The sequence below is a fragment of the Carassius auratus genome, chromosome 31 (assembly GCF_003368295.1).
Source record: "Carassius auratus strain Wakin chromosome 31, ASM336829v1, whole genome shotgun sequence".
NCBI lineage: Eukaryota > Metazoa > Chordata > Actinopteri > Cypriniformes > Cyprinidae > Carassius > Carassius auratus.
This window is the reverse complement of record NC_039273.1, coordinates 8,863,192-8,890,115: the sequence shown is the minus strand read 5'-3', so window position 1 is coordinate 8,890,115 and position 26,924 is coordinate 8,863,192. Positions and strand designations below refer to the sequence as shown.

General features: G+C 35.8%; 1 protein-coding gene across 4 annotated transcripts; it reads left to right on the top strand.

Moving 5' to 3' along the window:
• Nucleotides 1–289: 289 nt before the first annotated feature.
• Nucleotides 290–10,991, top strand: LOC113050473 (leucine-rich repeat neuronal protein 1-like). Of its 4 annotated transcripts, XM_026213448.1 has the most exons (4): nt 290–809; nt 913–1,013; nt 2,256–2,534; nt 7,549–10,991. In XM_026213448.1, exon 4 carries the CDS (start codon nt 7,807–7,809, stop codon nt 9,958–9,960), a length of 2,154 nt encoding a protein of 717 aa, XP_026069233.1. In that variant the 5' UTR covers nt 290–809; nt 913–1,013; nt 2,256–2,534; nt 7,549–7,806; the 3' UTR covers nt 9,961–10,991. The 4 variants fall into 4 exon arrangements, with proteins under 4 accessions (XP_026069233.1, XP_026069232.1, XP_026069231.1 ...); XM_026213447.1 differs by lacking the exon at nt 2,256–2,534; XM_026213446.1 differs by having other exon boundaries at nt 290–1,013.
• The last annotated feature ends 15,933 nt before the right edge of the window (nt 10,992–26,924 follow it).

The window sequence follows — 26,924 nt, the reverse complement described above, 5'->3', positions numbered from 1 at the left end:
TATTTACAGCCTTTCAAAAGTTGGAAATTAATAATGATATTTTTCCTCTTATCAAGTGAGTGCTTTATGCCAGCAGAATAATTAACAGGCAAATAAATTAGCTCTAAAATGCATTTTCATTTACCACGTATCTCCCGAGATTTTTTTATTTATTTATTTTTTTTATGTATTTTAGCACAATATGTAGATCAAAAAGTTTTATAACACCTATTCTCCATAAGCACACAAACACACACACACATTTAATTGTCATTTTTTTACATGTTTTCGATTTTTAAGCAATTAGCCAAGACATTGCACAATGATGGATGGATTAGGAAGAACTTTCCTCTTAGCGAGGCACCGAACAAAGGAACATTGTCTCGTTGTAAGTCTTTGGTGAGCGGGACACCATGCAGGATCCTCCATCAGTAGTACGTCAAACAGGAGGAGGGAGTCAGTGGAAGACGTTCTCATAAGAATATCACCTCCTTGGCATTTCAGGTTCCACGCCCCGCGTTATCCCCACCGTGCTCCCCCAGTGCCCGCCTTTGTTCGCATCACAACAATCCCACAACAGATGGTGCTCTGCTTGGGAATCGAGTGTCAGCCACCGGCTAGCAACCAATCGCCTGCTCGCGAATCAGCTGACTCGCCTGGACAGCGCCAGGTGCTGTCATCTAATTTTCCTTGGCGACGCTGCACGGGCTCCACAGTAACAAGGAGACACGGCGGATGGGAGCCAGTCAGCAGATTCCCGTTGCAAGGATCCATGCAAAACCTGACCATGCGTTTGACGAAGGTTGCACATGAATATTCGCGGAGTGGATGTAAAGAAACAATGCCACTATAAAGCAGTTCAATATATGGAACTTATGAGCGACCTGATGGTATTTATTATCCATGGATTTTCTTTCCTTGCTCATTCGCAAGAACATAGATACCGTTTCTAGAAACTGAAAGTGCATGAAGCAGTCGGAGCGGAGGGAGGACTTCGATGCCATTTGGAGCGTGTAGGCTGGCAAACCAAAGAGGTATGTTCAGATAGATTTTGAAGCATCCATATACATAGCCATTCTCTTTATGCACAAGCATCTATGCATGTTAAACCAGAACCATGAGCAAATAAACAGGTTCCATCATGCGCAGTGCAATATTAAAAAAAAAAACAGTAGCCACATGCAAAACCTTTGTCTGTAAGAATGAGCTGTGGTTTTAAAGTAACTCATCCAAAAATGTGTTTCCTTCAGCTAAAATGAAAAGAGATGATATCTATACTGCTTAGGTTTTGAGACTTCTCTTCTGGATTAGGTGTATGGCAAGCCGTTTTAACATGTATTCCTTTTAACAACTAAAATATTAATAAATATTATATAATAAAATGTAACTAACATAATAATAATTCTAATATGTTTATAAGTAATACTTTTTTATAAACGGTTCTTTTATAAATATTACTATAATAAACAGTGTTTTAGTTGTAAAAATAATTAAGCAGCAATCTAGTAGTAAGGTTAACTTTTTCAGTTTTAATAGCAACTATTAGATACTAGTAGGATACTTATTTAGGTGCTAGAAACTTTCACAAATAGTCAATATTTTTTTCATAATAGGAAATCGTCCATAAATAGAATTCAGTTACCAAATTTTGCAGACTGGTACCACCAATGGATTAATTAGCCTACTTGTTACTGTTTGGATAGCTGACTAGTAGCATATTAATAAGTACTGTTGTGTAGAGAAAAACATTAGTATTAGTATTATAAAAAAAAAAAAAAAAAAAAAAAAAGGAATAATGTTCAACTGGCCTGCCATACGGCGTGATTTACTGCACTTAATTGCAGGGACGCATCAGCTTTTGCGCTTGAAATGTTCAAGGGCAAAACGTGTGTGATTTTTTTTATTTATGATTTGTTTATGAGTTCACATATAATGTTGTATTTGTCAGAACAATTGCCTGGTAAAAGGTAATGCTACAACATATGTTTGTGTATAAGGAGTAAGCAGATTTTGATAGCAGCGGGCGACCTTTTAAACCTTTATATCAGACTGGAATGCATGCAATGATAAAACATTAACTAAACGCTTGAAGCATTTGTTTGAAATATCAGTTTTGCTTCTAATTCTATTTGATCATGCCATTTGAATGAATTAAATTCTTCACAGTCACAGTCATGTTTGTTATATTTAGACTCATGTGAGTGATTTTACACTGTAATTGTGGCAGAATCGAGTCCAAACGTTGATCAGATCCCGTTACTTCTGGCTTACCGCAGGCACGCGCATAAGGTCTGGTTGGCAATACAGAAATGTGATTTGCATCTCAATGTCCAGGCACTCCAGCAGATGTTCCGTTGCTTACTCATTCGAAAAAAAAGAAGCCACAACTTCCCTAGGAAAGACAATAAACACGGGAAGACGTCTTTTAGTCAGGGAAGGATGTATAATGAGGTTTGAGGAGGGGGTTTGTATTGTCCCTTGTTGCAGCTGTTGCGTCTGTTGCGGAAGTTGTTTTCTGGCATTTGAAGAGAAGCGTCCTCATGAGCAACAACAAGGTAAAGAAAATGCCGGGCATATGTTAATGAATTTGTCTCTTTCTTTCTCTCTCTCTCTCTTTTTTTTTTTTTTTTTTTTTGTCAGTCCAAAACACTAGAATTACTGTGGTTTACCATGATATTAGACATTAAACAAAGACTTAAGGTGTCTGGAGCTGTAAGAGGCCTGTTGTGTTTTTCCGGTAAATGTACATTTCATGAATTTATCAGTCTGTTGGGATTGGAAGTAACAGTGGCCAGTGTTATGGTGAAAAGAACCAAGCAGCTGTTTGACTAATTCTGTAACCACAATCTGGTTAAGAATCACTCTGACAAAGTATCTGTTTGGACAGGTGAAGGAGAAAATTTTTTTTTTCTTACTGCTCTTATAAATGCATGAATTTTAAAAAATCTATTTTGTAAATTTGTGAAATTACTAATTAAATTTTATGAACAATGCATTTTTTTTTAAAAGTTACGTATTTAGATATTCATTTTAAACAACATTTGTAATATATTTGCAGTTCCAAGGATACAACATTTTAGCCTATTTAATTATTCATTGCACATATTGCGGTAAATCTCACAGCATCTGTACAGGAAGATTCAACAATGATTCTAGATGTTATTTTATATATTGAGGATTTTATTTATAGAGATTTCAGTATATAGAGAATTTTTTGATATTGAGAGTTTTAGATATTCCAAATTCTGGAATCCATTGGTTTATGTTTATAAGTGCAAATGATTTGAAACACACAGTGCTGAAAAGAATTGAAACGGGACTTTGGGGTTTCTCTTGCAGTTACTTCTCAGCACTCATCCTTGTGCAGAGACACAAAGGACTCCATTTGATCAGCAATCAATGTTTTTATACCATTTGCAATAGTCCCCATCTCTACAGCACTCTACCACTCATGTCATTACCCCACAGTTCAACCCTGGGCAATGCTATGATTCACCATGCAATTAATAATACTCCTCAGATTAAGAGTTGGCAAGTGTAGACAGTCTTGAATGTTGGACGTGAAAAGATCTGCTCTCTTGGCCTTTTGCAAAGCCTTTTTGATCCAAGAATAAAATTAATTACCATTAATTTCTCACTCCCTTTCTGTGAAGGTTTTTAGGAAGTGAGCCCCTTGAGAAGATTAAGCAGAGAAAAGACTGGATTTAGAGAAAAGATGGTCATTTTTGGAGATGTCGTTGTAAGCCATTTTAGCAGGCCTTTAGGGTTTCTCCACTTGTTTATTTGGACTTACGTATTGTATGCTGGAAATGTATTTCCAGTGTTTCCTCTGCCTTCACAGAAAGTTGTGTGCATAAGGTTAGAAAAGCAAATACAATTTCCTGGAAATGTATTTTCAGGATATTTTAAGACCCATAGTCTGTGAGAAAAACAATCAGCCCTGTTCATATCTGTAGCATCAACTTTTTTTATTTTTATTTTTCTGTTGCTGATCATATATGGCTTGATGAATGACAGAATCAAATCATGACCAACAAATGACGTGTTCTAATGCTTGTGTTGTTTATGTCGGGCTTAAATATACTAAATAATCTTATTTCTTATACGACCATAACCCCATTAGTGTTATTAGTTAAATATAGATTTTCTGGGAGATTTAAAAACTGCACTTTACTGTGCTGAAATTAAGATTTTGAAAGTGTAATGAGGTTGCTTATTTAGGAGATAGTTTTAATGCATCTTCATTGGGGGGTTCTAACAGTCATTTTGGACATTTCATTGACTGTCTAGCATGTTTATAATATAGTTTAAAATGTTTGGCATCTAAAGAAAGAGCTACTCAGGATCACTCTCAAAACTTGGTTAAGTTCTAAGTGTACTATTAAAATAAACTTGCAGGCTTCAAGTGCATATTTTCCTTAAACTTGAAATAATAACCTGTCAGACACTGGCAGTACTTTGACCCATAGATCAGATGTGTCTTCAAAACAGAGGTCTTCACTCTCTGCAGAGAACAGATCTGCATCTGTCGGTGATCTGAAATGGCAGGTGTTTCAAATAGGCTCCCATTGAATTTCACAGCTGTCATTTGTTATCTAAGACTAGGGGAAGTTCAGAATGACGGGCTGCAGGAAGCAAGCTGGTTGCAGAAGTTTATCTAATGAGGTTGGAATGGCATAAATAGCCATTAATTTGCCCGGAGATTTGGATATTAATCTTGTCCACTTATACAGTAAAGATGGAATATTTATGAGTATCATCAGGGTGTCCTAATTATGTGGTCTTTAGGCAAATGGTATTGTGACAAATATGTATGTTACATCATATTTCTTCCATTCATAATTGCAGCCTGTGCACAGTTTTTCCTATACCAATATTGAAATGTAAAAATAGTAATTCTCAGTTTGTATTAACCTTCTAATGAGGTTTTCATTTTTTAACATCATTAAAATAATAACCAATACCTTCATTCATGAGTCCATAGTTTAAAGAAAAAAGGTAAATCCCCTGACCAATCTTAGGCTTTTTTGAACTCTAAAACTCTGTGCGTCAACTAATTTTGTTTGGTAAATTTGCTGCTAAAAGATCAATAGAATGCTCACAACAGACTTAATGAAACTGAAGTGATGTCTCTGAACTACAGACAAACAACTAGGCCTTAATCTAAAAACAGAGAGCTGAAATTGTGGCTTAATTTTAAGCCACAGTATACAGTCTTAAATGAAATTGTGATCTCTGGATTACTTTATCCTACTAACTGGAAAGGTTTTGGCCTCCACTTGGGTAAATACTGCTATTAAGAGCTGAATCTGAGATTGACCTCAATATTAGTAAAAATGAAACATAATTCATTTGAAAATGGCAGAATATAATTATTTACTCATTTTAAACAATGGAAAATTCTGTAAGAGTAGCAGCTTAACAGTTCACATGAAAGTGAAAATTCTGTCATCACTACCCACTCTAAATACAATACAAATCACTGGAATCCAAACTTGTTTTGGACCCCATTGAATTATATGTTATATGTGAAAAACATTATTAAATATATCTTCTGTTGTAATGCAGAAAATTGTCAAACAGGCATGGTTGGTTAAAATGATGACATCATTTTTATTTTGGGTGAGCTATCCCTTTCAGACATAATGCAAATTGAATGCCATGGATCCAGCAAAGATCATGTTCTGGTAAAAATTCTTAGTTAATTAGTTGCTATTCCTGGAAAATGATGGAACACTTTAGTCAATTTTCTTTTTCATCTGCCCCTCTTTAAATTTTACAGATAAGTTTAATCTTCATCTTAATGACCTTATTAAGATATTTCACATCATGTGATATATTACAGCCTAGATAATTCGATAATGTAATATTTTAATCATTGTATCATTTTCCTTGTTCAAACCTGTGAGATAAATGGACTGAAACCTCCCACTGACCGATGTTTTCAATGTTAAAATAGTTATTTACCAAAGTCACCCCTTAAAATATTTTATTGATTTGACTCCCATCTTTACTAGTTTAGTGGCATTTTCAATGTCATTCTGTATTTCTTTACGAAACACTTTAAGAATGGTGCTGATAACCTGGTCCCATCTGTGTACTGCACACTTTTGTGAAAATTGCAGAGACTCACAGTTACAGTCAGCTCTCATTCTAAATTGCCCTGATACTCCTTTGGGCACAGAGGAGAGATCAGGCCTCTTATTGATTTCCACTTTCACATTAAAGGACTTATTTACACCAGCTGTACCGTGTTTCCGCCATTCATTTTCTTGGGAGTATGAGGCGTAAAATTGTTCAAGCTGGCCAAGCTTGTATTTGTTTGTTGATTCACCTTCACAAGAGACTCCAAAGACCAGAGGTGAATATATTGCTGAAGTTAAATTGCAATAAGTAAACTGCATATCATGTTGGTAGACTTTTTTCAAATCTTATGTTTTCAGGATGAGTGCAGTTGAGTTGTTTTGAATCTTGCTGTTAAGAAACATTAACAAGGATGAGCAACTTTTGTGGAGGAGTATCTGTTCTTAATGTAGGTGGTATTTGGCATGGACTAAATCCCTCTCGCTTGCTGTTTGTATGATTGAGTCAGCATTAGCACCATATGGGATACCAGATGCCCCGTTCACTGCTCTGTCAAAGATACAATAACATGCCACCTTTGTGTGCCTTCAGCTTCCGATAGAAGCTGAATTTCCTTGGTTATTTCATTTCAAACTTCAAAACCCTTTCTGGTGTTAAATAGTCCTCAGTAATGTAGGACAACACTGAGTATGCAGAATAAAGTCAAGCTTACCTGATTTGATATGATTGATTTGATATGGTTTGCATTTGTGTAATATCTTATCTTTATGTTTTTTGTTTTACATAATTGCTGCAAAGAGAGTTAATAGTGTATTTAATTAATGCTGTAGTTAGATGGAAAACCATTTTGAATCATAGTATGGTTATATCTTGACAGAAAAGATTATAAATAAATGTACAGACATTTCTTCACCTCACAAATGTTCAGTCTTTGTTTACAATAGCTATTGTTTGATCACCTGAGGAATAATATTTCCTTCCTTTGGTCACCATTTCTTTCCTCTTTGATCCACCTCTTCAAGCATGTCAGACTGCAGTAAACAAAAGCCTGTGAATCTGGTCGTCACATTATCATTATATTCGTATACTGGTTTAATGTATTGGGAACAAGGATATCTAACAATTATGAAACTTAATATAGGTGTTTTTAATGTGACAAATCTATAGCCAACTCCTTTCATATTTCTTATGCATAATGCAAATCTCATTTTGAAAGTAGTAAACTTTTATTTAAGTTTTATCGTAATGAACTGGAAGATTTTTAGGGGGGGGGGAAATCTGCCAGTGTAATTAAATTAATCTTGTTTCAATAATTTTTGGATATTTTACCTGGAAAATACTTGAATATTTAAGTTTTTTTATTATTATCATTGTAATTATTTTGCTTTCATTTTATATCTCTTACATCTTTATTAGAATATGCTTGCATGTCATGGGATTTTAATTATTGCAATAAGCTTTTCTCTGTTTGTTTGTTTTTTCTAGGCCAACTCCCCAGTCCAAGGTTCATGCTGTAAGAAAGTGTCAAACCTGTGAAGAAGTTTCAAACCTATATGAGCCCATGGGAACTATGCCCTTTTAAATCTTTTGGAAGCTCTTTTGACTCTGCTTTTTTACAAGCTGTCAGAGGGATAAAAGGGTTATTCTGCAACACTTCTATTGAATGAGAATCTCACCTAACCATCTTTTTGGCGCTATTGGAATTCCAGCTCAGATCTGAGAAGATAAACACTTACAGTCAGAATGGCAAGAGGGACTTTCTTTTTTGTTTTGCAGGGCCAGATTTGTTTCTTCCTGCTTCTGGCTTCACTTGGCCTCTCTTCAGTTCAGAGTACAGAATGTCCGCCGCTTTGTGTGTGCGAGATCCGGCCTTGGTTCACACCCCAGTCCACTTACAGAGAAGCAACTACTGTTGATTGCAATGACCTTCACCTTACACACATCCCTGGGAACCTTTCAGCTGACACGCAGGTGTTACTTCTGCAAAGTAACTACATTGCCAGAACTGGTGAGGAACTGGAGCAGTTATTGAATCTCACAGAACTTGACCTGTCCCAGAACAACTTCAGCAACATCCAGGATATTGGCTTGACCAACATGTCACAACTCACAACGCTTCACCTGGAAGAGAACCAAATAGTCGAGATGCCTGACTTCAGTTTGCAAGATCTCACCAATCTACAGGAGCTGTACATTAATCACAATCAGATCAGCTCCATTGCACCCAATGCCTTCGCTGGATTGCGTAACCTTCTGAGACTCCACCTGAACTCCAACAGACTCAAGGCCATTGACAGTCACTGGTTTGAATCAACCCCCAACCTGGAGATCCTGATGATTGGGGAAAATCCTGTGGTCGGCATCCTGGATTTGAACTTCAAACCTCTCACCAACTTGAGAAGTCTGGTCCTGGCAGGAATGGAGCTCACTGATATCCCAGGCAATGCATTCATTGGACTAGACAACCTAGAGAGTCTCTCCTTCTATGATAATAAACTAGTTTGGGTGCCACAGACTGCTCTGCAGAGGCTTCCAAACCTGAAATTTCTGGATTTGAACAAGAATCCAATTCATAAAATTCAAGAGGGTGACTTTAAGAACATGCTGAGGCTGAAAGAACTTGGCATTAACAACATGGGAGAACTTGTGTCCATTGATCGCTTTGCCCTGGATAACCTCCCAGAGCTGACTAAACTCGAAGCCACAAACAACCCCAAGCTTTCCTACGTTAGCCGTTTAGCATTCCGTGACTTGCCATCACTTGAGAGTCTAATGCTCAATAACAACGCTCTAAACTCCCTCTACCAAGCAACGACAAATTCCCTGCCAAACCTGAGGGAGATCAGTATCCATAGCAACCCGCTGCGCTGCGACTGTGTAATTCAGTGGATGAGCTCAAGCAAGACAAACATTCGATTTATGGAGCCTCTTTCCATGTTCTGCGCAATGCCACTTGAGGTTAGAGGTCAGCGTGTGAGAGAGGTACTTACTGGTGAATCTAAAGGCCAGTGTCTGCCAATGATTTCTCATGACACATTCCCCAATCATCTCAACCTTGATATTGGGATGACAGTAGATCTGGACTGTCGTGCTATGGCTGAGCCTGAACCAGAAATATACTGGGTGACCCCATCTGGTAACAAAGTCATGATGGATACAGTATCCGATAAATACCAACTTAACAGTGCAGGAACTCTGCGCATATACCACATTCAGGTGGACGACTCTGGCCACTACACCTGTGTGGCTCAGAATACAGAAGGAGCGGACACTCGGGTGACCACCATTCGAGTCAACGGGACTCTTCTGGATAGCACCCAGCTTATGAAGATCTACGTGAAACACACAGAGTCCCACTCAATTTTAGTGTCCTGGAAAGTGAACTCCAATGTCATGATGTCCAATCTAAAGTGGTCATCCGCCACCATGAAAATTGACAACCCTCACATCACCTATACGGCTAAAGTTCCTGTAGATGTTCATGAGTACAACCTCACACACCTTCAGCCAGCCACTGAGTATGAGGTCTGTCTCTCAGTCTCCAATATCCACCAGCAGACCCAGAAGTCATGCGTTAATGTCACAACCAAGCATGCTATGTTTGCGGTGGAGATCTCTGAGCAAGGCACCAATACGGCTCTGGCGGCAGTCATGGGCACAATACTGGCCATCATTTGTCTGGGCTCAATTACTGTATACATTGCAAAGAGATGGAAGAGGAAGAACTACCACCACTCCTTAAAGAAGTACATGCAGAAAACCTCCTCCATCCCCCTAAATGAACTCTATCCTCCCCTCATTAACTTATGGGAGGCAGACAGTGAAAAGGACAAAGACGGCTCTTCAGACACTAAGCCAACGCAGGTGGACACAACAAGAAGTTATTACATGTGGTGAAGCTTGCCAGACATTTTTTCTTCTTTAGAGCACAAAGACACATCTTTGCTTATTTGTGCTTAACAAAGACATGGATTTCCTTTTTTATGCTTTGCTTACTGCAAGCATCTATTCAGACTGATATCTCTGACTTTTTATTAGAGTGTATTGCCTTTTCCTCTTCTCTGACTTTCAATATGGCAGCTTTGTTTAGCTTCCGAGATATGTTAGTAGCTGTGCTTTTTCTTTTTGTTCATTATATTTTGATAGCACAGCATAGATAATGTAAAGGATTGACTTTGGGTCGATTGATGCTGTAGCACTGTATCTGATCCGATATTGGTATGTCTTTGGCAGTATTCATAGAGAATGCATTGTTTCTTTCTCTCTTTCATAAGACAGTTTAACTGTTGTGCACTGAAAAATATTAACAAATTTGTCTTTGGACTCCAATGTAAGCTGACAAGGTGAGTTTAGACTTGATAGACTGTCTATTGAAAAACGTTAGCAATTGTTCTGTAATGTTGTATCAACTATAATTTGAACATTTTGGATTTTCGCAAAAGTAATTTTTGATTTAGAAGTTAACTTTGCAGATTGAAGAATTGTAAACCAGCAATAGAAATGTGAGTGTTAAACAATTAGTTAGTAGAAAAATGCTTTTTCTTTTTTAATTACTCAGATTCCTCTTTTTTAATTGGGTAGAATCTGTTAATCACTTAATTTTGTTGTAATTTAGTACACATGCAAAATATGTTGCATATTACAGTGCAAACAAAAATAAATTACAGTTTTGTTCAGATATTTTTTATACAATGATTTTCAAGTCGAGTGTCATTATTCTAGTTACATATTCTGTCTCCCCCAATCTCTCCCCCTTCTTTCTACGTAAATGAGTGACTTATTTTAGTCATGGTTTAATAGTTTTAGCAATACAAATACAAAATACCTCGATTACCAATACCCAATAATGATAGGATCAAGAAATACAGTTACAAATTATGATTTGCCTGTCTTCTCTCTTCCTTCAGTTACTGACACCAAGCCCAAAGTACCCTTTAAATGACCTGAAATTTTGGGATGCTAATTTAATCCAATGCTAATTGTGTGTGTGTTACTTTATTGGTATTTTATGTGCAAGGTTTTTGGACACATGTTGGACTATAGAGCCAGAAAATCTTTGAAGAAAACAGTAAGTGAAGCAAAACCAAAAAAAGGTTGTGATTAGGGGTAATGTGGATAATTAACCAGTCTCCATTGGCACACGCAGCGCAGCATGTTCAGATTGGTTTAAATCAGCCAAATGCTAGGTCTCTTGCTAACATCAAACATTCAGAGGCATAACTATATGAATTAACCTAAGGAGAGTCAAAAATCCCCAAAATTCCTGAAAACAACATTAAAGGGGTATATTGAGCCTCTGAAACATTGGAGGTCCACTGCTTGATTGCCTCTTTGCCATTCAGAAGACCACCAATGGGAAAATTATGACTGCACCCATTCATTTTAATACTTGTCTTTGTCTGAGAGAATACTTATATTGGTTTGTCTTATGCTACTTGCATCTCATGTCAAGATGACTAGTAAAATGTTGCATGTTTGCATCATATTTGCTCAGATAAGCACATAGCTAAAGTGTCTACATTTCATATACAGCATTTTAAGAATACATAATATTATTGACATCTCTGATCTGAAAAATCTGAAAATTGCTGGAATTAAAAAGAACATTTGTAAGATTGAGTATGTCTTAGGAAGTGAATATTTCTTAAGTCAGGACAAAAACAAAAAACAAAAAAACAATCACAATCGGGCCTTTAGATTAGAAACTGATACATTTAATTTTATGTACTAAAAAATGTAATATTTGGGATGGGAAATCCCATCTTTTATCTGTATCTCTGACTGAGAAGGCAATTGCCAGAAAAATCTTAAATCAGACACTTACTTTTAGTGTCAAGGATCCTTAGTGCATACAGTATATTGTATCACATTTAGGCACAAATTAACTCTCTATACAAAACCTTAGTATGATAGAATAGCTTATAACACTGGTCCCTGGAAAAAAATGCTTGATTCTTATTGACCACTCGTGGTATCCAGCGATAATTGCCTTTAGCATACCCTCTTCCGGGAAACTGAAATTGGCTCTACTTCTATGTCTCGTTTCACACCATTGACTCACACTCTCTTTTACAGTCTCAATTAACGACTGTAGTGAAATTTACCTCATTTGACTTCTGTATTAATATAAGCCTATTATTGTAGTGGTTGTCTTTTTGAAAGCACAGTTGGTTTGTACACACTGTACTAGACTTTTCTTTTTTAGTGAAATTATAGAATAATTTCAACTCATCAATATTAAATATCCACAGTTATGCAATAAGCTAAATAATGTACAGTCAGCTTGTCATTATTTCAGATGGTTGGTTGCATTTAACAGAAATTAAGGAAAATACTATATCAATCATTCAAATAGAAGAGTCAATGCATGTCTTACAGTTTCTCATAATTGTGACCAAAGAAACTTTTATCAACAATTACCTCTTCATTTCATCTCAGAGAGAAAATTACATCTTTCTAATTAAGCTCTTTTGCCTCTTAAGGGACCTATACAGACTTTCATCGTCCAAGACTGAAAGATTGCTAGAGACTCAATAAGGTGAGCCAGGTAAAAAGGACTCCGAGGAATAATTAAGAATCACCAACACACAGAGCTAAGGATTTGCCAAAGAATTAAACTGGAGGAGGTTCCTTCAAGGGCTCTTAAGGTATTTAATTGCTTTCTGTCAGCTACCCTGACATCATGCCAAGTGCTCTCATACTGACAGGATCTAATGCAATTCAATAGACTTTGAAAAAATAAAAAATAAATCAATCAATGCCAGCAAAATTGGCCAAAGTATGACACAAAGTCATATCAAATTTATATGTATTGTACTGTAGACTTACATTAATCATAAGTAATTAAATGGCAATAAAATGGCAGGTCTTTTTCATTTTGCATTCTGAAAGCTGCTTAGTTTGTAAAACATTCAGGAGAATCACAGTAGTGAGAGGTCTTGAAGAACACAGTTAAACAGTTTTAGAAGATGTAAATAAAACCAAGATTGTTGAAGTATGTAATCCAAGTACATACTACTTAAGGCACGGCAGGTTGATTTATATAGCACATTTCATACACAGTAGTAATTCAAAGTGCTTTACATAAAAGAAAGTAAAAGAATCATTAAAAATAATCACAAAAAAATAAAATAAGGAATTTTAAAAACTTTGAAAATGATTTAAACATTTATTTAAAATAAATGTAATACAGTTCAAAAATAGAAAATGATTATACATAAAATACAGCGTAATCATTTCCGATTGCATAAATTACAGTTTAGTACATAAAATACAGTGCAGTTAGTTCGGACATCGCACAGTGCTCATTCACGAAATGCACAACTAAACAGATTAGTTTTGAGTCTGTATTTAAATGTGGCTAATGTTTTAGCACACCTGATCTCTTCTGGAAGCTTTTTCTGCGGGCGGCAAAATAGCTAAAAGCGGATTCCTAAGTCTTAAGTATTTTAACTTGTTGCTTGTCATTGCTTGCTTTGAAAATTGTTTTAAAGTTAAACCTAAAGTAAAACTCTTTAAGTGTAAGTGTTTACCCATAGGCTTTGCCATCATGATGACTATCATCAGGTCTAGACAGAAAAACCTCTAATTGACAGGCTGTTGCTCCTCAGTGTTGACAAAAGGGAAGATGTTTCTGATACAGCTGAGGCTGTGAAATCTCCCCAGGGAATTCCTTATTGATCTGACACAACTGCATCAATTTTGTTTTTAAAAGGCCAGTTTGAAGAGACACAAATTCTTTAATTTACTAATCTTCTCTGTTATACAGTATGATGGTGTTCAGAATAATCAATGTATACTTATATAAAATTATATAATATTGAATTATGACGATAATATCACATGCATGGCATTATAAATGCGGTGTGTGAATAAAATGCATAGTATTTGCATTTGCATCATGCTAATAGCAACAGAGATGGGTCACTGCAGTCCCAGTCGTTGGTTAAGGACAATAAGAGTTGGTTCAATGGAGCTGGAATTAATTAAATTACCTTTCTTGCTCCTCCAACAAGGTTTTTCCATTAGGACAACTCCATTTATTGTACCCAGCTTGCTGTCTGTAGGGATCTCTTAAAGCTGCGGTAGGTAACTTTTGACTCTCTAGCGGTTAATAAACAGAACTGCTTGCGTCTTGCGGAAGAACATCGTAGCCGAAACTACTTCTCTCTATGTCTATGAAGAATCACAAAGGTACTGGGTTACTCCGCCGTGGTACCCTCGAAGCAATCTAAAATAGTCAGAATATAAAAACTTATTATAGGTGCACCCTAGTGATTCAGGACAAGCTAAAAACACGGTTTGGAAAATGGATTCATGGTGTACTCGCTTATTATATACATTTTTCTACATTTTGAACACAAACAAAGTTACAGACGACCGCAGCTCTGATTGGTTGTTTCTTACCGGGAGCGGAGGAATTTCTGCAAATGGCAATAGGACCACTGGGAGGAGCCAGAGGAGCTTGATTTTTTTCCACAGATTATCTGTCTCATATTATACTGTCAGGACATAATGACAGGTTTAACAAATATGTAAAAAAATATATTTTTACAAAAGTTACCTACTGCAGCTTTAAGTAAATTGGTTCATAAATGAAGATATCTATTTGCTTAAGGTGGAGCTACCAGCAAGTGTCATTGACCTGTTCACTGGTTTAAGATTTTAAGATTAGAATTACATTACATTATTCATTTAGCTGATGCTTTTATCCAAAGCGACTTACAATTGCAATATATGTCAGTGGAGAAAGGGGTTAAGTGTCTTGCTCAGGGACACATTGGTGTCTCACAGTGGATTCAAACCTGGGTCTCTCACACCAAAGGCATGTGTCTTATCCACTGCGCAACCCCCCAGAATGTAGCCCAGTTTTAAGGGGGAAGGATGTAATCTTATTTTGTAAATATTCAATTGTGTCGATATTTGAAAGAGTAGTCGAATTTCCACACAATTTAAGATATTTTGGATGAAAACCTGGAGGCTTGAGACTGTCCCATAGACTGCCAAGGAAATAACAGTTTCAAGGTCCTTAAAAGGTATGAAAAGTCGTTGTCAGAATACTCCATCTGCCATCAGACATGCAATCTGGGTTATATGAAGCGACGGGAACACTTTTTGAAAGCAAAATATATGTTTTATATTTATTGTATTTTTCACATTTAAAGGAATACAAAAGAAAATTTACTGAAATTGTACTCTCAACGGAGAAAGCAAGGCTTTATATATAGCCGAAAGCTGGTTTGAACTAAATTTCTCCAGATTTTTTCTAATTAACAAACAAACTCATATACTGTAGATCTTGGATGGCCTGAAGGTAAATTTTCAGAAAATATTCATTTTTGGGTGAGTGATTCTTTTAATTAATCAACATTAAAAGACTAGTATTCTACAGTGATGGCTGCATTTGCTCTTTTACAGTCAATCCTTATTCTCCAGACGTGCTGAAATTCAGTCTGCAGGAATCTGCTGTATGTCCCCTCCCGAGTCCCGACGGTCCTGTTTCTGCAGCAACCCGCCATTTCTCTACTTGCCAAAACTGGCAGTGGCGTCTGTGAAATGCCTCCAGGCCCTCAGACAGAAATATCACTGACAAGGTCAACTCCCTGCAGGCGAAGAGCTGCAGAAACACCTTGTAACCTCTCCGAGATGTAAAAAAAAAAGTCTCTTGTGTGAAGCGACTGAATATTGATGGCAAATTAACCATGATAGCATCTCCCGTAATCCTTTCTGCATGTATCTGAAGAAGAATCTGACATTTTTATAGTGAAATTTAAATGCAACTTGAAAAGTGAAAGAAAAATGCATCATGTGTTTTTTTTAGACTACATGTGGAAAAATGCTGGACTTTCTAAAGGTGTTGCAGACTATTCTTGTCCCACAATGTCACCACACTAGATCAGTCTGTTTATCAACTAAGAACATAGATAGAATAAAAATGATACATTTCTCAATTAGGCAACAGTTGAAATCACATTACTGAAAATGTTTCCTCTTATAATGCAGCCATTGAAGTCAGTTATTAGATACTGCTCAAGAAATGCAAGAACCATGGACTGACTCAGGTCAGACTAAAGCCGAGTGAAGCTTTAGTGACCTCCCTTGTGCCATGGATCAGAGTAAGACACATTGCTCATCAAGCTATAGCCCATAGACGTCACCTCTAGCTGTGAGAAATTAATCAAAATTGAATCTCCCCTCACAGTGTGTGGGAAGCCAAGCCTCTGTACGTTGTCTGACATCTTTAATTTGGCTGACGAAAATAAAAATACTCTTGAAAGCAGCCCTGAATCTACTTGAAGGAAACTGGTTATTTGGGTAAAAATGTTGAGGCATTGAAAGAATGTTTTGCCTGATAATATATTTAAAGTGCCATATAGCTTATTTGTTTAAATTATCTCAATATCCTCAAAATTATTAGCTTTTTAAATCTTTAAGTCTTTTTTCCCAAATGATGAAACTGTCCTACTTTGCGAAAAGGCTTGTTTACCAAGCCAATCACCCACATGGTCGCAGCAGCCATTTTTAGACCTCAGTTAATTTTTTTGGGGGGGGGGTGCTTCTGAGTGAGAAAATTAGTGCACTTTCAATTCACTTTTAAGTTTACTGCAGCTCCTGCATTGTAAACACTTTAAATGGGTTATTTAGCGTGAAGTGCCATAAATATAAATAGTAAGTGGTTTCATTTTGTGGCATATTAAATAGCTGTGAGCTTGTATGTCTCTTTGCTGGACAAAAAAATATAATTCATAATAAAATATATAGAAGGTTTCTGCACTTGAAATTTGCATAATAAAGCAAGGTGTCCTACAAAATGGGAACCTTTAAGAAACTACTTTATATTTTATAAGGCAGTACTGTTTTATGCTCATTAAAAGCTGTGTCACCTGTTTTCCTGTCTGCTTAGGCACTTGGGAATATTAATAAATGTTAACTTGTTTATATTTATATCTAAAAAATAATAATCCTTAACCTAATTTTAGGGCATAAAAGTAGCCATCTTTCTTTTGATTAAAATGAATTTTGCTTTTTTTATGAGAGCTTTACTTTGAGCATCCGAGTGTTGTATAAGAGACCTAGAGCTTTCTGTTTTTGTTGTTTAAAGCATCTTTTGAAAGCGAGACTGAGAAGAGAGAGATGGAGACAGTGACAGAGAGATGGAGCGAGGGACTTCTCTAACCTATTTGTCAGACCTGACCTCTGCTATGATGAAAGGGTGAGGATGAAAGGGTGGGGTTATAACAGCGGACACTGACTGAGAGAGTTTCATCTTTACAGAGTGATGTTTATTCTGCTGCAGTGGGACTTCACACTCATACTGTGGACCTCTATGACTTCCTGCAGAGAGTGCACCTGTCTTTCTGTCTCATGACAGTCCATCTGTGCTTTGTACCGAACAACGCCCTTTAGTTGTGAGTATATTACCAGTACAGCACAGCTGTGAGTGCCTGCGCTGTATTTTAAAATTTTATACAATTATTTTTCATACACACACACACACACACACGCACACACACACACACACACACACACACACACACACACACACACACACAATGAATGTATATTTGAAAGTATATTTATGTAATGTTTACATTTTCTAGAGACTATATTTATTCATTATTTATTTGCTTATTAATAATTTAAATATATTTAGATAAACGTACAAAAGTATGGGGTATTTTTTTTTTGTACGATTTTGGGGTACGAAGATGCAATAAATTGATCAACGTTACAGTACAGACATTTATTAATGAAAAATAATATTACCTATAATATAAAAAAATATAATGTAAAAAACATTCAGATAAATGCTGTTCTTTTGAACTGTCTATTCATCAAATAAGGAAAAAAGAAGCACAACTGTTTTACCATTGATGATAATAGTAAATGTTTCTTTATCATCAAATCAGCTTTTTAGAAGGATTTCACAAAATTAAGCTTTCCCATCAGCAGAGATAAATTAAATTGAATTAATAAATATATATTTTATATATATAATATTTTTCCATATTATTTATATTTAGATTATTTCTAATATTTAATATTGATGTTTTTACTGTCAAATAAATGCAGCCTATCAATCTGTCTATTTTATCAGCCTATCTTTTTTATATTCTAATATTTTATTCCTGTGAATTCCTATTGATGTTTCTAGCTGTGAGGGATGAAGTGATATGGGTTAAAAATAAACGTGAGAAGCAAAATCTCACAGATGTCTTCAACAAAAAAATATCCCAGCATTGTTAATTATCTGTTAAATGTATGAATGCTGTGATTTTTCACTAGAGGAGATTCCTCTTAGGACCTAATTAACAGCTTCAGTTGGCTCGCGGTGGGTTTCTAGTTTGCCAGCCAGTATTCTGAGATCAGGCATTTGTCTGTACTTTACCCCAATACAGCTCAGGCCCTTTTTTACGTTTCAAATGAGAGAAAATAAACATTTGAGACTTTTCGAACCATGTTTATTTGATGTATTCATGCTGAATTTGATCGTGTCACTAGCCATATTTAAGCATTTAAGATTTCTTTTATTTTACTCCAGATCTTCACATAACAAGCATTACGTGAGAACAGATTAAGCATTAATTAATTAATTAATTAATTAAGGATTAAGCTGGCACAGATGCTTCTTGACTTTCCCTCAGCATATACATTACATACAGACAGATCTGATGAATGAATGCAGTCTGTAGAAGAACAGATGATTTGACCATGGCAGATTCTCACTTCCTGCTCAAATCAGACAATGATGTTCCTGTTCTATCTGTGGAACAACTTGATTATTGGAGGAGGGGAACCTTTGGCCCTTTTAGGAGTCCCTGGACAATAAAAGTGCAACGTTACAGAGAAGAGCCATCAATCTTCACCTCTCCCTTCCAGTCGTCCCTCTCCAGCACAAGTAGCTATATCTAATCCCACTCTCAATGCAGTATTTACGGGTTAAAAAACTGCTTCAAAGGCAGCCCCACTCCATCACACTTCTCTTGACCTAATTTCTGCAGAAATGAAGACGGTTTAAAAGAAGAAAGTGCTCTCCTAAGGGTTTGCTTCTTCTCTTTTAACATTTCTGGCTTCTTTTACATTTTTATTTTGTTCCTGAGTATGAATATATAATATCTAATTAAGGGGATGTGTGAATGTGTTTTTTACAGAAACAGAGTGAATGCTGCTGTCCATACCTGTGTTGTAGCACATATTTCAAAGGAAGAAACATTTGCAGTATCAGCATTCCCTGACATCACTGTAAGAATTTACAGTATGTGTGACCTTACATTGACTTTGAATCTAGTCTCCCCTCACAAGCCCCAACTCCATCCTTCCTCCCTAACCCTGATTTAAAGAGATGGTTCACCCCAAACATGGAAGTTCTGTCAGTCATTTGTATCATTTACTTGATGTTCCAAATGCATTTTCAAAGGTTTTATTTATTCCTTGGAACTCAAAAAAAAAAAAAAAAAAAAAAAAAAAAAAATTGGTTTTCTGTATATCATGAAAGCACAACATGGCAAGGTGGAATGCTTAAGTGCGAATTATTTGAGATTTCAGTGGATTCTAACTCAAATGACACATAAATCTGTCACGACCTCACACTGCTTTCATGATGCTTTTTTGGAGCTTGACAGCAACCATGTCCATTTACTTTCATGAAATCATGAACTAAACCAAAATTTGGAATGTTGCCCTGATGACAAACAAAAATAAGATGAAGCACTAAAATGTACTAACAGGAAATAAAAAACAAACAAAAAGTAACTTAATAATAATTTAAAAATTAATAAATTAATAAACATAAACATAGCACACAATAACATTACTATACTAATAATAAATATGAAATAACAATAGCATATGAATAATTTTAAAATAGCATTGATTAAAATCAATACACAAAAAGATTAATAATCATAAATAAATATGGGTAGGAAATAATGGAATATACTGTGTGATATGCATAAATTCTTTGTTCAGGTGATGTGTATGTGCAAATTAAACATATTTTTACATTGTACATTGTTATATTACACACATATTGGTTTGCCAATTAGACAATTTGGTTGTAACTTGATAGACGATGAAATAAGGCAGACAGGCATTGAATCATCCGGTATCTTGCAGCTGTGTTCCTTCTGTTCTCATTGATGGCATCACATTAATTGTGGAACCACAGCTGAGTAAATACACAACGGTGAGGAAAATATTATTTTGCTGCATTTTTTCAGCATCTCATTTTGATAAATCTGCTAGAATATATTTATTAATTTTTAATCCCCTTAAGGAAAAAAATGTCTGAATGAAAACTAGATAGAAACTGAAAAAAAAAAAACAAGGCTATTTGGATTTTGGAGCTCTCCTAAATGTGTTATGTTGACATAAAAATCTTTAGAATTCACTTGCTTCATACAATGGATTAATCCATCAGTCTTGTGAAAGACGAAGAGGAGAAGAAATGTTTCAAGTTCTTTGTAGTTCTATCACAGTTAATCCCACAGAGTTATTCAAAACTGGAGGGGGATAAAGCTCTGGGATCCTTGAGATGTTCAGAATAAGGAACAAGATGAAGAAAAGCAGGCAGGCACTGAAAGTTTAACCAATGATTTGCAAGATATGCACCCTAGAGAGCAACATATGTGTGTGAGTTGCAGATGAATCTATGTTTCTGGCTGATTGAGGACCCCTGAGTTTGTTTCTTACTCGACCCGACAGGGGTCCCTGATAACAATAATTATGCTGCCAGAGCATTGGACCCCTCTGGTGAAGATGATGTTGAATTTTTACATCTGACTGCAGGAAACATCCTTAAAAACTTTTTTCTTCTTTTTTTTTCTGTCTGGAACAGAAAATTAAGTTACGACAATCAAGTTACAAGAATCAAGAATACATTCAAAGGTAAGTCTCGTTAAATAATGCATCTGCAAATTAGACTTGTGGCATATTAAATAGCAAATTAAATAAATTGGAAATGTATTTGTTTTAAAGTGTTAGGAGGATATAGGTTGATTTACATTCACATGATACCACACATTGACAAAACATATATTATTTGTAAATATAGATGTGTGCTCTGGGGATACTTTAAAAGTGACTGAGTTATTTCATTTTCTGTTTGACTTGACAAGATTTAGATCTTATTTAATCATTAAAAACAATAAAATGGTCAAAAAGGAGACAGTCTCTGAATACAGGGGTGAATGTGATTGGTTTCAGACAATAGGAAGTGTATTTAGGTTGATTTTTCATCATGCTAAGCCGTGATCAAAATCATGAGAAGCTCACTTTAATTTTCCCCTATAGCTTGAAAGGGCTGGAAACAGATTGAGAGATTTGTGACCTTTCAAGGATCATTTACAGCAACGACTTGTAGACTCCAGTCATTCTGATAATAAATAATTATTTTAGGATCAACTTTTCTTTGTTTACCTCAAAACTGGCTGACAGTTTTGAAGCAGCAGCCACCCTTGAACAAATTATGTATATAAATCAAATTTAATCATTTAGCACTTGCTAATTTAACACTGTGCTTCTGAAGGGCCATAAATGGGCAATACTCTTCCTGCACTCACATGCATGGCATTTTCTATTTATCTCTGTTTTTGTCACTCAGTTGTACAGAGCAAGGGAATTGCCCATTCTTAGAAGATTACAAGGGTTCAGCTTAACAAAAGTGAACGGGAAACAGGATGTGGTCGATGCTAAGAAGAAATAATAAGCTGTTGCCATGATTGTGAAATGTCATTTCGCATTCAAAATCACGCATGCTAAAACCACATTTTCTGCAATTACAGTAAAAATACAGCGGACAACTGAAATACCTGTGCATTGTTTAAAAGGAAAGTACATTAATCAGTTTGAGGTTTCCTGAACTTGGCTGACAAGTCATGAAAAAAGCAAAGAGCTTATTCAGCTTAGTTTAAGAATATGGCTATATGTTAAAAACATATTATAAGTGCAGGTACCATTCTGAATTAATATAAACTTGTATTTTTAAACAATAAACTTAATACTTTTATTCAGCAAAGATGCATTAAATCTGATAAAAGTGACAGTAAAGACATTTATAATATTACAAAAGATTTCAAAACATGCTGTTCTTTTGAACTTTCTGATCAATGAAAAAAATGGATCACAGTTTGCACAAAAAGTTTGAGCAGCACAACTTTTTTTAACATTGATAACAATAAGAAATGTTTACGTGTAACGTGTTGTGCAGAATCAAGCACACAATGCAGGAGAAATCAACAAACTAACAGTCTACAGTAATAACTCCAATGGGAGAAATAAATACAGCTGACATGCAAACAATACAATACAAGAAACTGTCTAAAACTGAGGGCTTAAATGGACAGATGATAAACAGAATCAGAACAGGAGAGAACTAATTAGTAAATATGGAAACAAAGGAGAGGTGAAAAAAATTAAGATCATGTGACACTGAAGGCAGAAGTTATGGCTGCTGAAAAAAAGGAATAAATTAAATTTTAACATATATTAAAATAAAGAAGCTAATTTATTTTCAGTTGTAAATACTTTTCACGATAGTAGTGTTTTTACTTTGTTTGTTATCAAATAAATGCAGTCTTGGTGAGCATAAGACATTTTTTTAATTCAAAATTATTTATTTATTTATAATTATAAAAGAGTCAGTGCATGTAATTCTTAAAGAATACATTTGGACATATGGAATTGCGGAACCCAGTCCAGGCTGAAGGAAAATAAGTCTATTGAAATTCCTTTTGTCTGTAATAGTATATTTATGATTAAAAACAATGGGCACATCTGAAAATTCTGAATTTGTCCTAATTACTTCAGAAGAAATGTTGTCTTGTGAAGAGGGCTCACCTGCATGCTATTGCCCAATGTATTGTATTCATTATATTTCCTCCAGAAAGAATCTTTACCATAATTGTAAGGTTTTTATTGAAATAAATGTTTAGTTTCTGTAGATCTCCAGTGTGCTTGTTTTTGTTCCTTCTTCCCTCAGCTTCTCTCATGTCCAGATTCTTCACATATTTCTCTTTTGTCTCTGTCCAACTGTCTTTTTCATTAAAAGACACATGGATTTTTCAGTTGAGTCCATTTATTGTGAAAACTCTAAGCTGTCACTCCCCATGCTTCAGAGGCTGAAGACCTGAGGCCTTCTGATGGACTTTAGGAGAGTTACTGTAGGCGGCCTTTCTGAGAATTTTTAATAATTGGCAAATGCATAGTCACAATAATAATCAGCCTTTTAAGATAATGAAGATAGACAGGAAGTCTGTGAAATCCCTTTTGTTGTATGAAGCTCTGCAAAAGCATGCAGCTAAATGACAGGCAACAGCATGACATGGTTTGTGGGTTTGATTCTGTGGCAGTGGGTTCATGTATAATACGTTGAGAAAAAAAAAGGTGAACACTCATGTCAAGTCATGTGAATTAAAAAAAAAAGAAAAAGCGTCTAAAACTATTTATTTGTTTGTTTGAGCAGGGATGTCTACATTTGGTAGCATATGAGTTGCACTATCATGTTGCTCAAAATTATAGATTAAAATTTAAAATCAATCATAATACAATTTTTAAATCTATTCTTTTTTTGTATAATAAAAATGCATGATGATCACTGGCTGTCAAGTTCAGCAATTTATTTTGGTTTATTGAAATATTAAAATAAGTGCATGATTCTCTCACCTGAAGGTTTTATTTTATCTCATCATGGTAAAATATCTACACGTCCCTATACATAAACCTTAGTGCATGTATAATAATTTTGAGCATATGACTTTATGGACTGTCATTCAAGTGAACATATTCCACATTTAGAACCCCAGATACAAAGCATCAAAGAACTTTGCTTCGTGCTAATTCTGCATAATATATGAATGTAGATCACAGCCAGAAGCTTCAGGATATTTAAAGTACAATGGCAATGGCCACTCATAAGCCAAATACAGTTATGAGAAAGAGTGATTTCTTCTTTGTTTTTTTTTTGTTTTTCTAATGGAATAACAAGAGTGATGGTGTAATCGGGGAAAAACCTTGGCGATGAATGTGCAACAGAATATGATAAAGTATTCAAGCCTGCTAATTCTGTTTCCATCTCTACTTACCATTATTCCCCATATTGGCTTTAATGAAAAAGTGAGCAGATCTAATTGCACATAGTAAAGTGATTCATCTTAGTCACTTACTGAAAGTGGGAGTTCAGAGACCTCTGAGAGCTTGTCTCCTGTACTGATGCCAGATACCCTCTAGCCATGCAAATGATGTTTCTTATTGCTGAGTATTCATAAATCGCAGCCTATCTTAGTTTGCTCTGAAAGTCACCTGCCAGTTATTTACTATCATATCTGTATGTCATAGTTGTTGTTCCAGTCCATCATCCTCTCATTGTTCCTCTTAGGCCTCTTAGGTTCCTCTTAGGCGAATAAGTGATCACTGATGGAAAACTTCCAGTGGCTTGACACATTCTACCCTACACAGTAGCCAAAAATGAGCCCTTTATAAAATAACAGAGCATATGGTTGCCAACTTGCCATTAAGATGGGAGAGATGAAAAGGATGTGAGAGTTTACGCATAGAGAATGGCAGAGGGTCACTGGTGCTGCAGAAGGGAAATATCAGCCAGCAGAGTGACCTCTTCCCATCTGCTATTTGCACCCACCTGAGAATTACGAAACCTTCTGTACATCAATTATCCGTGACTACACAAAAGAATGCTGCAATAGATAGCACCTCAAACAAACATGACAGAACTGCAACACAAACAAAAGAGAACAGCACATTCAGCTAGTTTCTGCAAGGCCTACTGTTTTTCTGTTGCATAGGCCTACTTAAAACAAATATACCAGTTAATTTTATAAAACATCATCAAATGAAAATTCAAGTTCAAGTTCAAGTCTGCTTTATTGTCAATTCTTCCACATGTACAGTTCATACATACAGAGAATCGAAATTGCGTTACTCTCAGACCCCTGGTGCACACGTAAAAAGCCTAAAAATCTAAATATAAAATATAAAAAGTAGCTACAACTATACAATGAGGGAATGTTAAAAAAAGACATATAATAAAATTAAAAATAAAGTTAAATAAAGCAATGCAAGGCAAAAGGCAGATAGAGTTCAAATCAATGAAGCGAACAACAGTGCAGATAAAAGTTTTTTTTTAGTGCAAAAACAAAAGCTTATTAAGTCTGATTAAAGTGATAAAGGACTCATAAGGACTGATAAGGTAGTGGAATGATGTCAGTTCCATGGAGAATGAGGTAGTGAGCAGTAATTATGGCATGATAAATATAGCCAATTACCTTTAACAGTATAAACACTTGTAAGATTTCTTGCTGACTGACGCGATGACTGTTAATTTCTCTTAAATGAAGAGTCCACCCAGAAATAGAAATTTGTGTCATCTTAAGCCCTTTTCACACTGCGATTCCGGAACATACACAGGTCATGTGTCCCGGCAATTGTTCCTGGGTTGCTAGATTTTGCGCCTTTCACACTGCCAGTGATTTCCCGGAATATGGTTGTGCGTTCACACACAACCCGTAAAAGGTCCGGTAATTACACGTAACATAAGGATGTCACGTATAATGTACGAGTCGAAAACTATCTCAGCTTCAGCGCGGATAGTGAGGAGCTCATTGATCTCTGCCTCATTATAGTTTGCACATATTTTTTAATCGCAAACTTTGATCTGCCATAATGAAAAATGTAAAAGAGTTGCACGGTAACTTGCGTCATCACTACAACACTGTTCTGGCTTTTGTTCACACAGAGCTCCTTCTGGGACTGAACCCGACAATGATGTGTTTGCATTCACACAGAAGGCAATCCGGCAATTTTCCGGGTCCAACGTGCAGTGTGAAAGGGGCTATTTACTCCTCGTGTCAATCTAAACCTGTTTGACTTGCTTTCTTCTGTGGAAGACACATAAAATATATATATGAAGAGTTCAGATGCAAAAGCCTCTAAATGCCATCTGAAATTTTCATCTAAAATTAGGATTTTTATCAGGCTCCTATACTTATGTTCAGTAATTTCACTTTAATGGCCTGGACAAGGACCTGCACATTGCCATTAAAATAAACTGACTCAACCTAAGCATAGGCTTTTGCATCTGAACTCTTCATATATATATTTTAAAGAATTGTTCTCACAGAAGAAAGAAATGCAGGACAAGTTAGGAATGACATGAGAAGGAAACGATAACAGAATTTTCATTTTTGGGTGGACTATACCTTTAAGGCTATAAGTTCTGGCTCATAAAGAACATCTCCCTGGATCTTCCATGAACATTTGAAATAGAAAGACAGAGAACTAGAATGCAGGTTTTAGTCGTGAAAATTTACACATTGTTTCCACTTAGCAATTTCCTGCACAATGAAAATGACTTTGAAGTTGTTTGGTACTTGTAAATGAGGGCTTGTGATGTTGTACTGTACTCTTCTCCCCAGATGGAGCTGGAAGACACTGATAACAGGAAGAATGATGTCATACACAGTATGACGCTGTCACCTCCGCTGTTTTGGTGAAACAAAATAGGCTAACTGTGAAGTATGACTAAATTTGTACATACTTTAGTGTGCCATTTCACGCGTTTTGAATGTTACAAATGTATGTTGTTGTTTTTATTTATTTTTATAGTTTTCGGATTATATTAGCTGACTTGTTGAATACTGCCACCTTTTGAAGAAAAAAAGTCATTGCTTATTTAGAACAGTCTTTTTACACAAAGCAACTTAACGTAGTGCTGCTGAAGTAGCATATATGCATACCTGTCAAGTTTTGGATTTGAAAATAAGGGAAATTTTCCAGCGCCCATTGCGAGCAGTCCCACCACCCCAACAAAGCTCCAGTATCCCTTACATTTTAAGACAGGTGTTATAGCC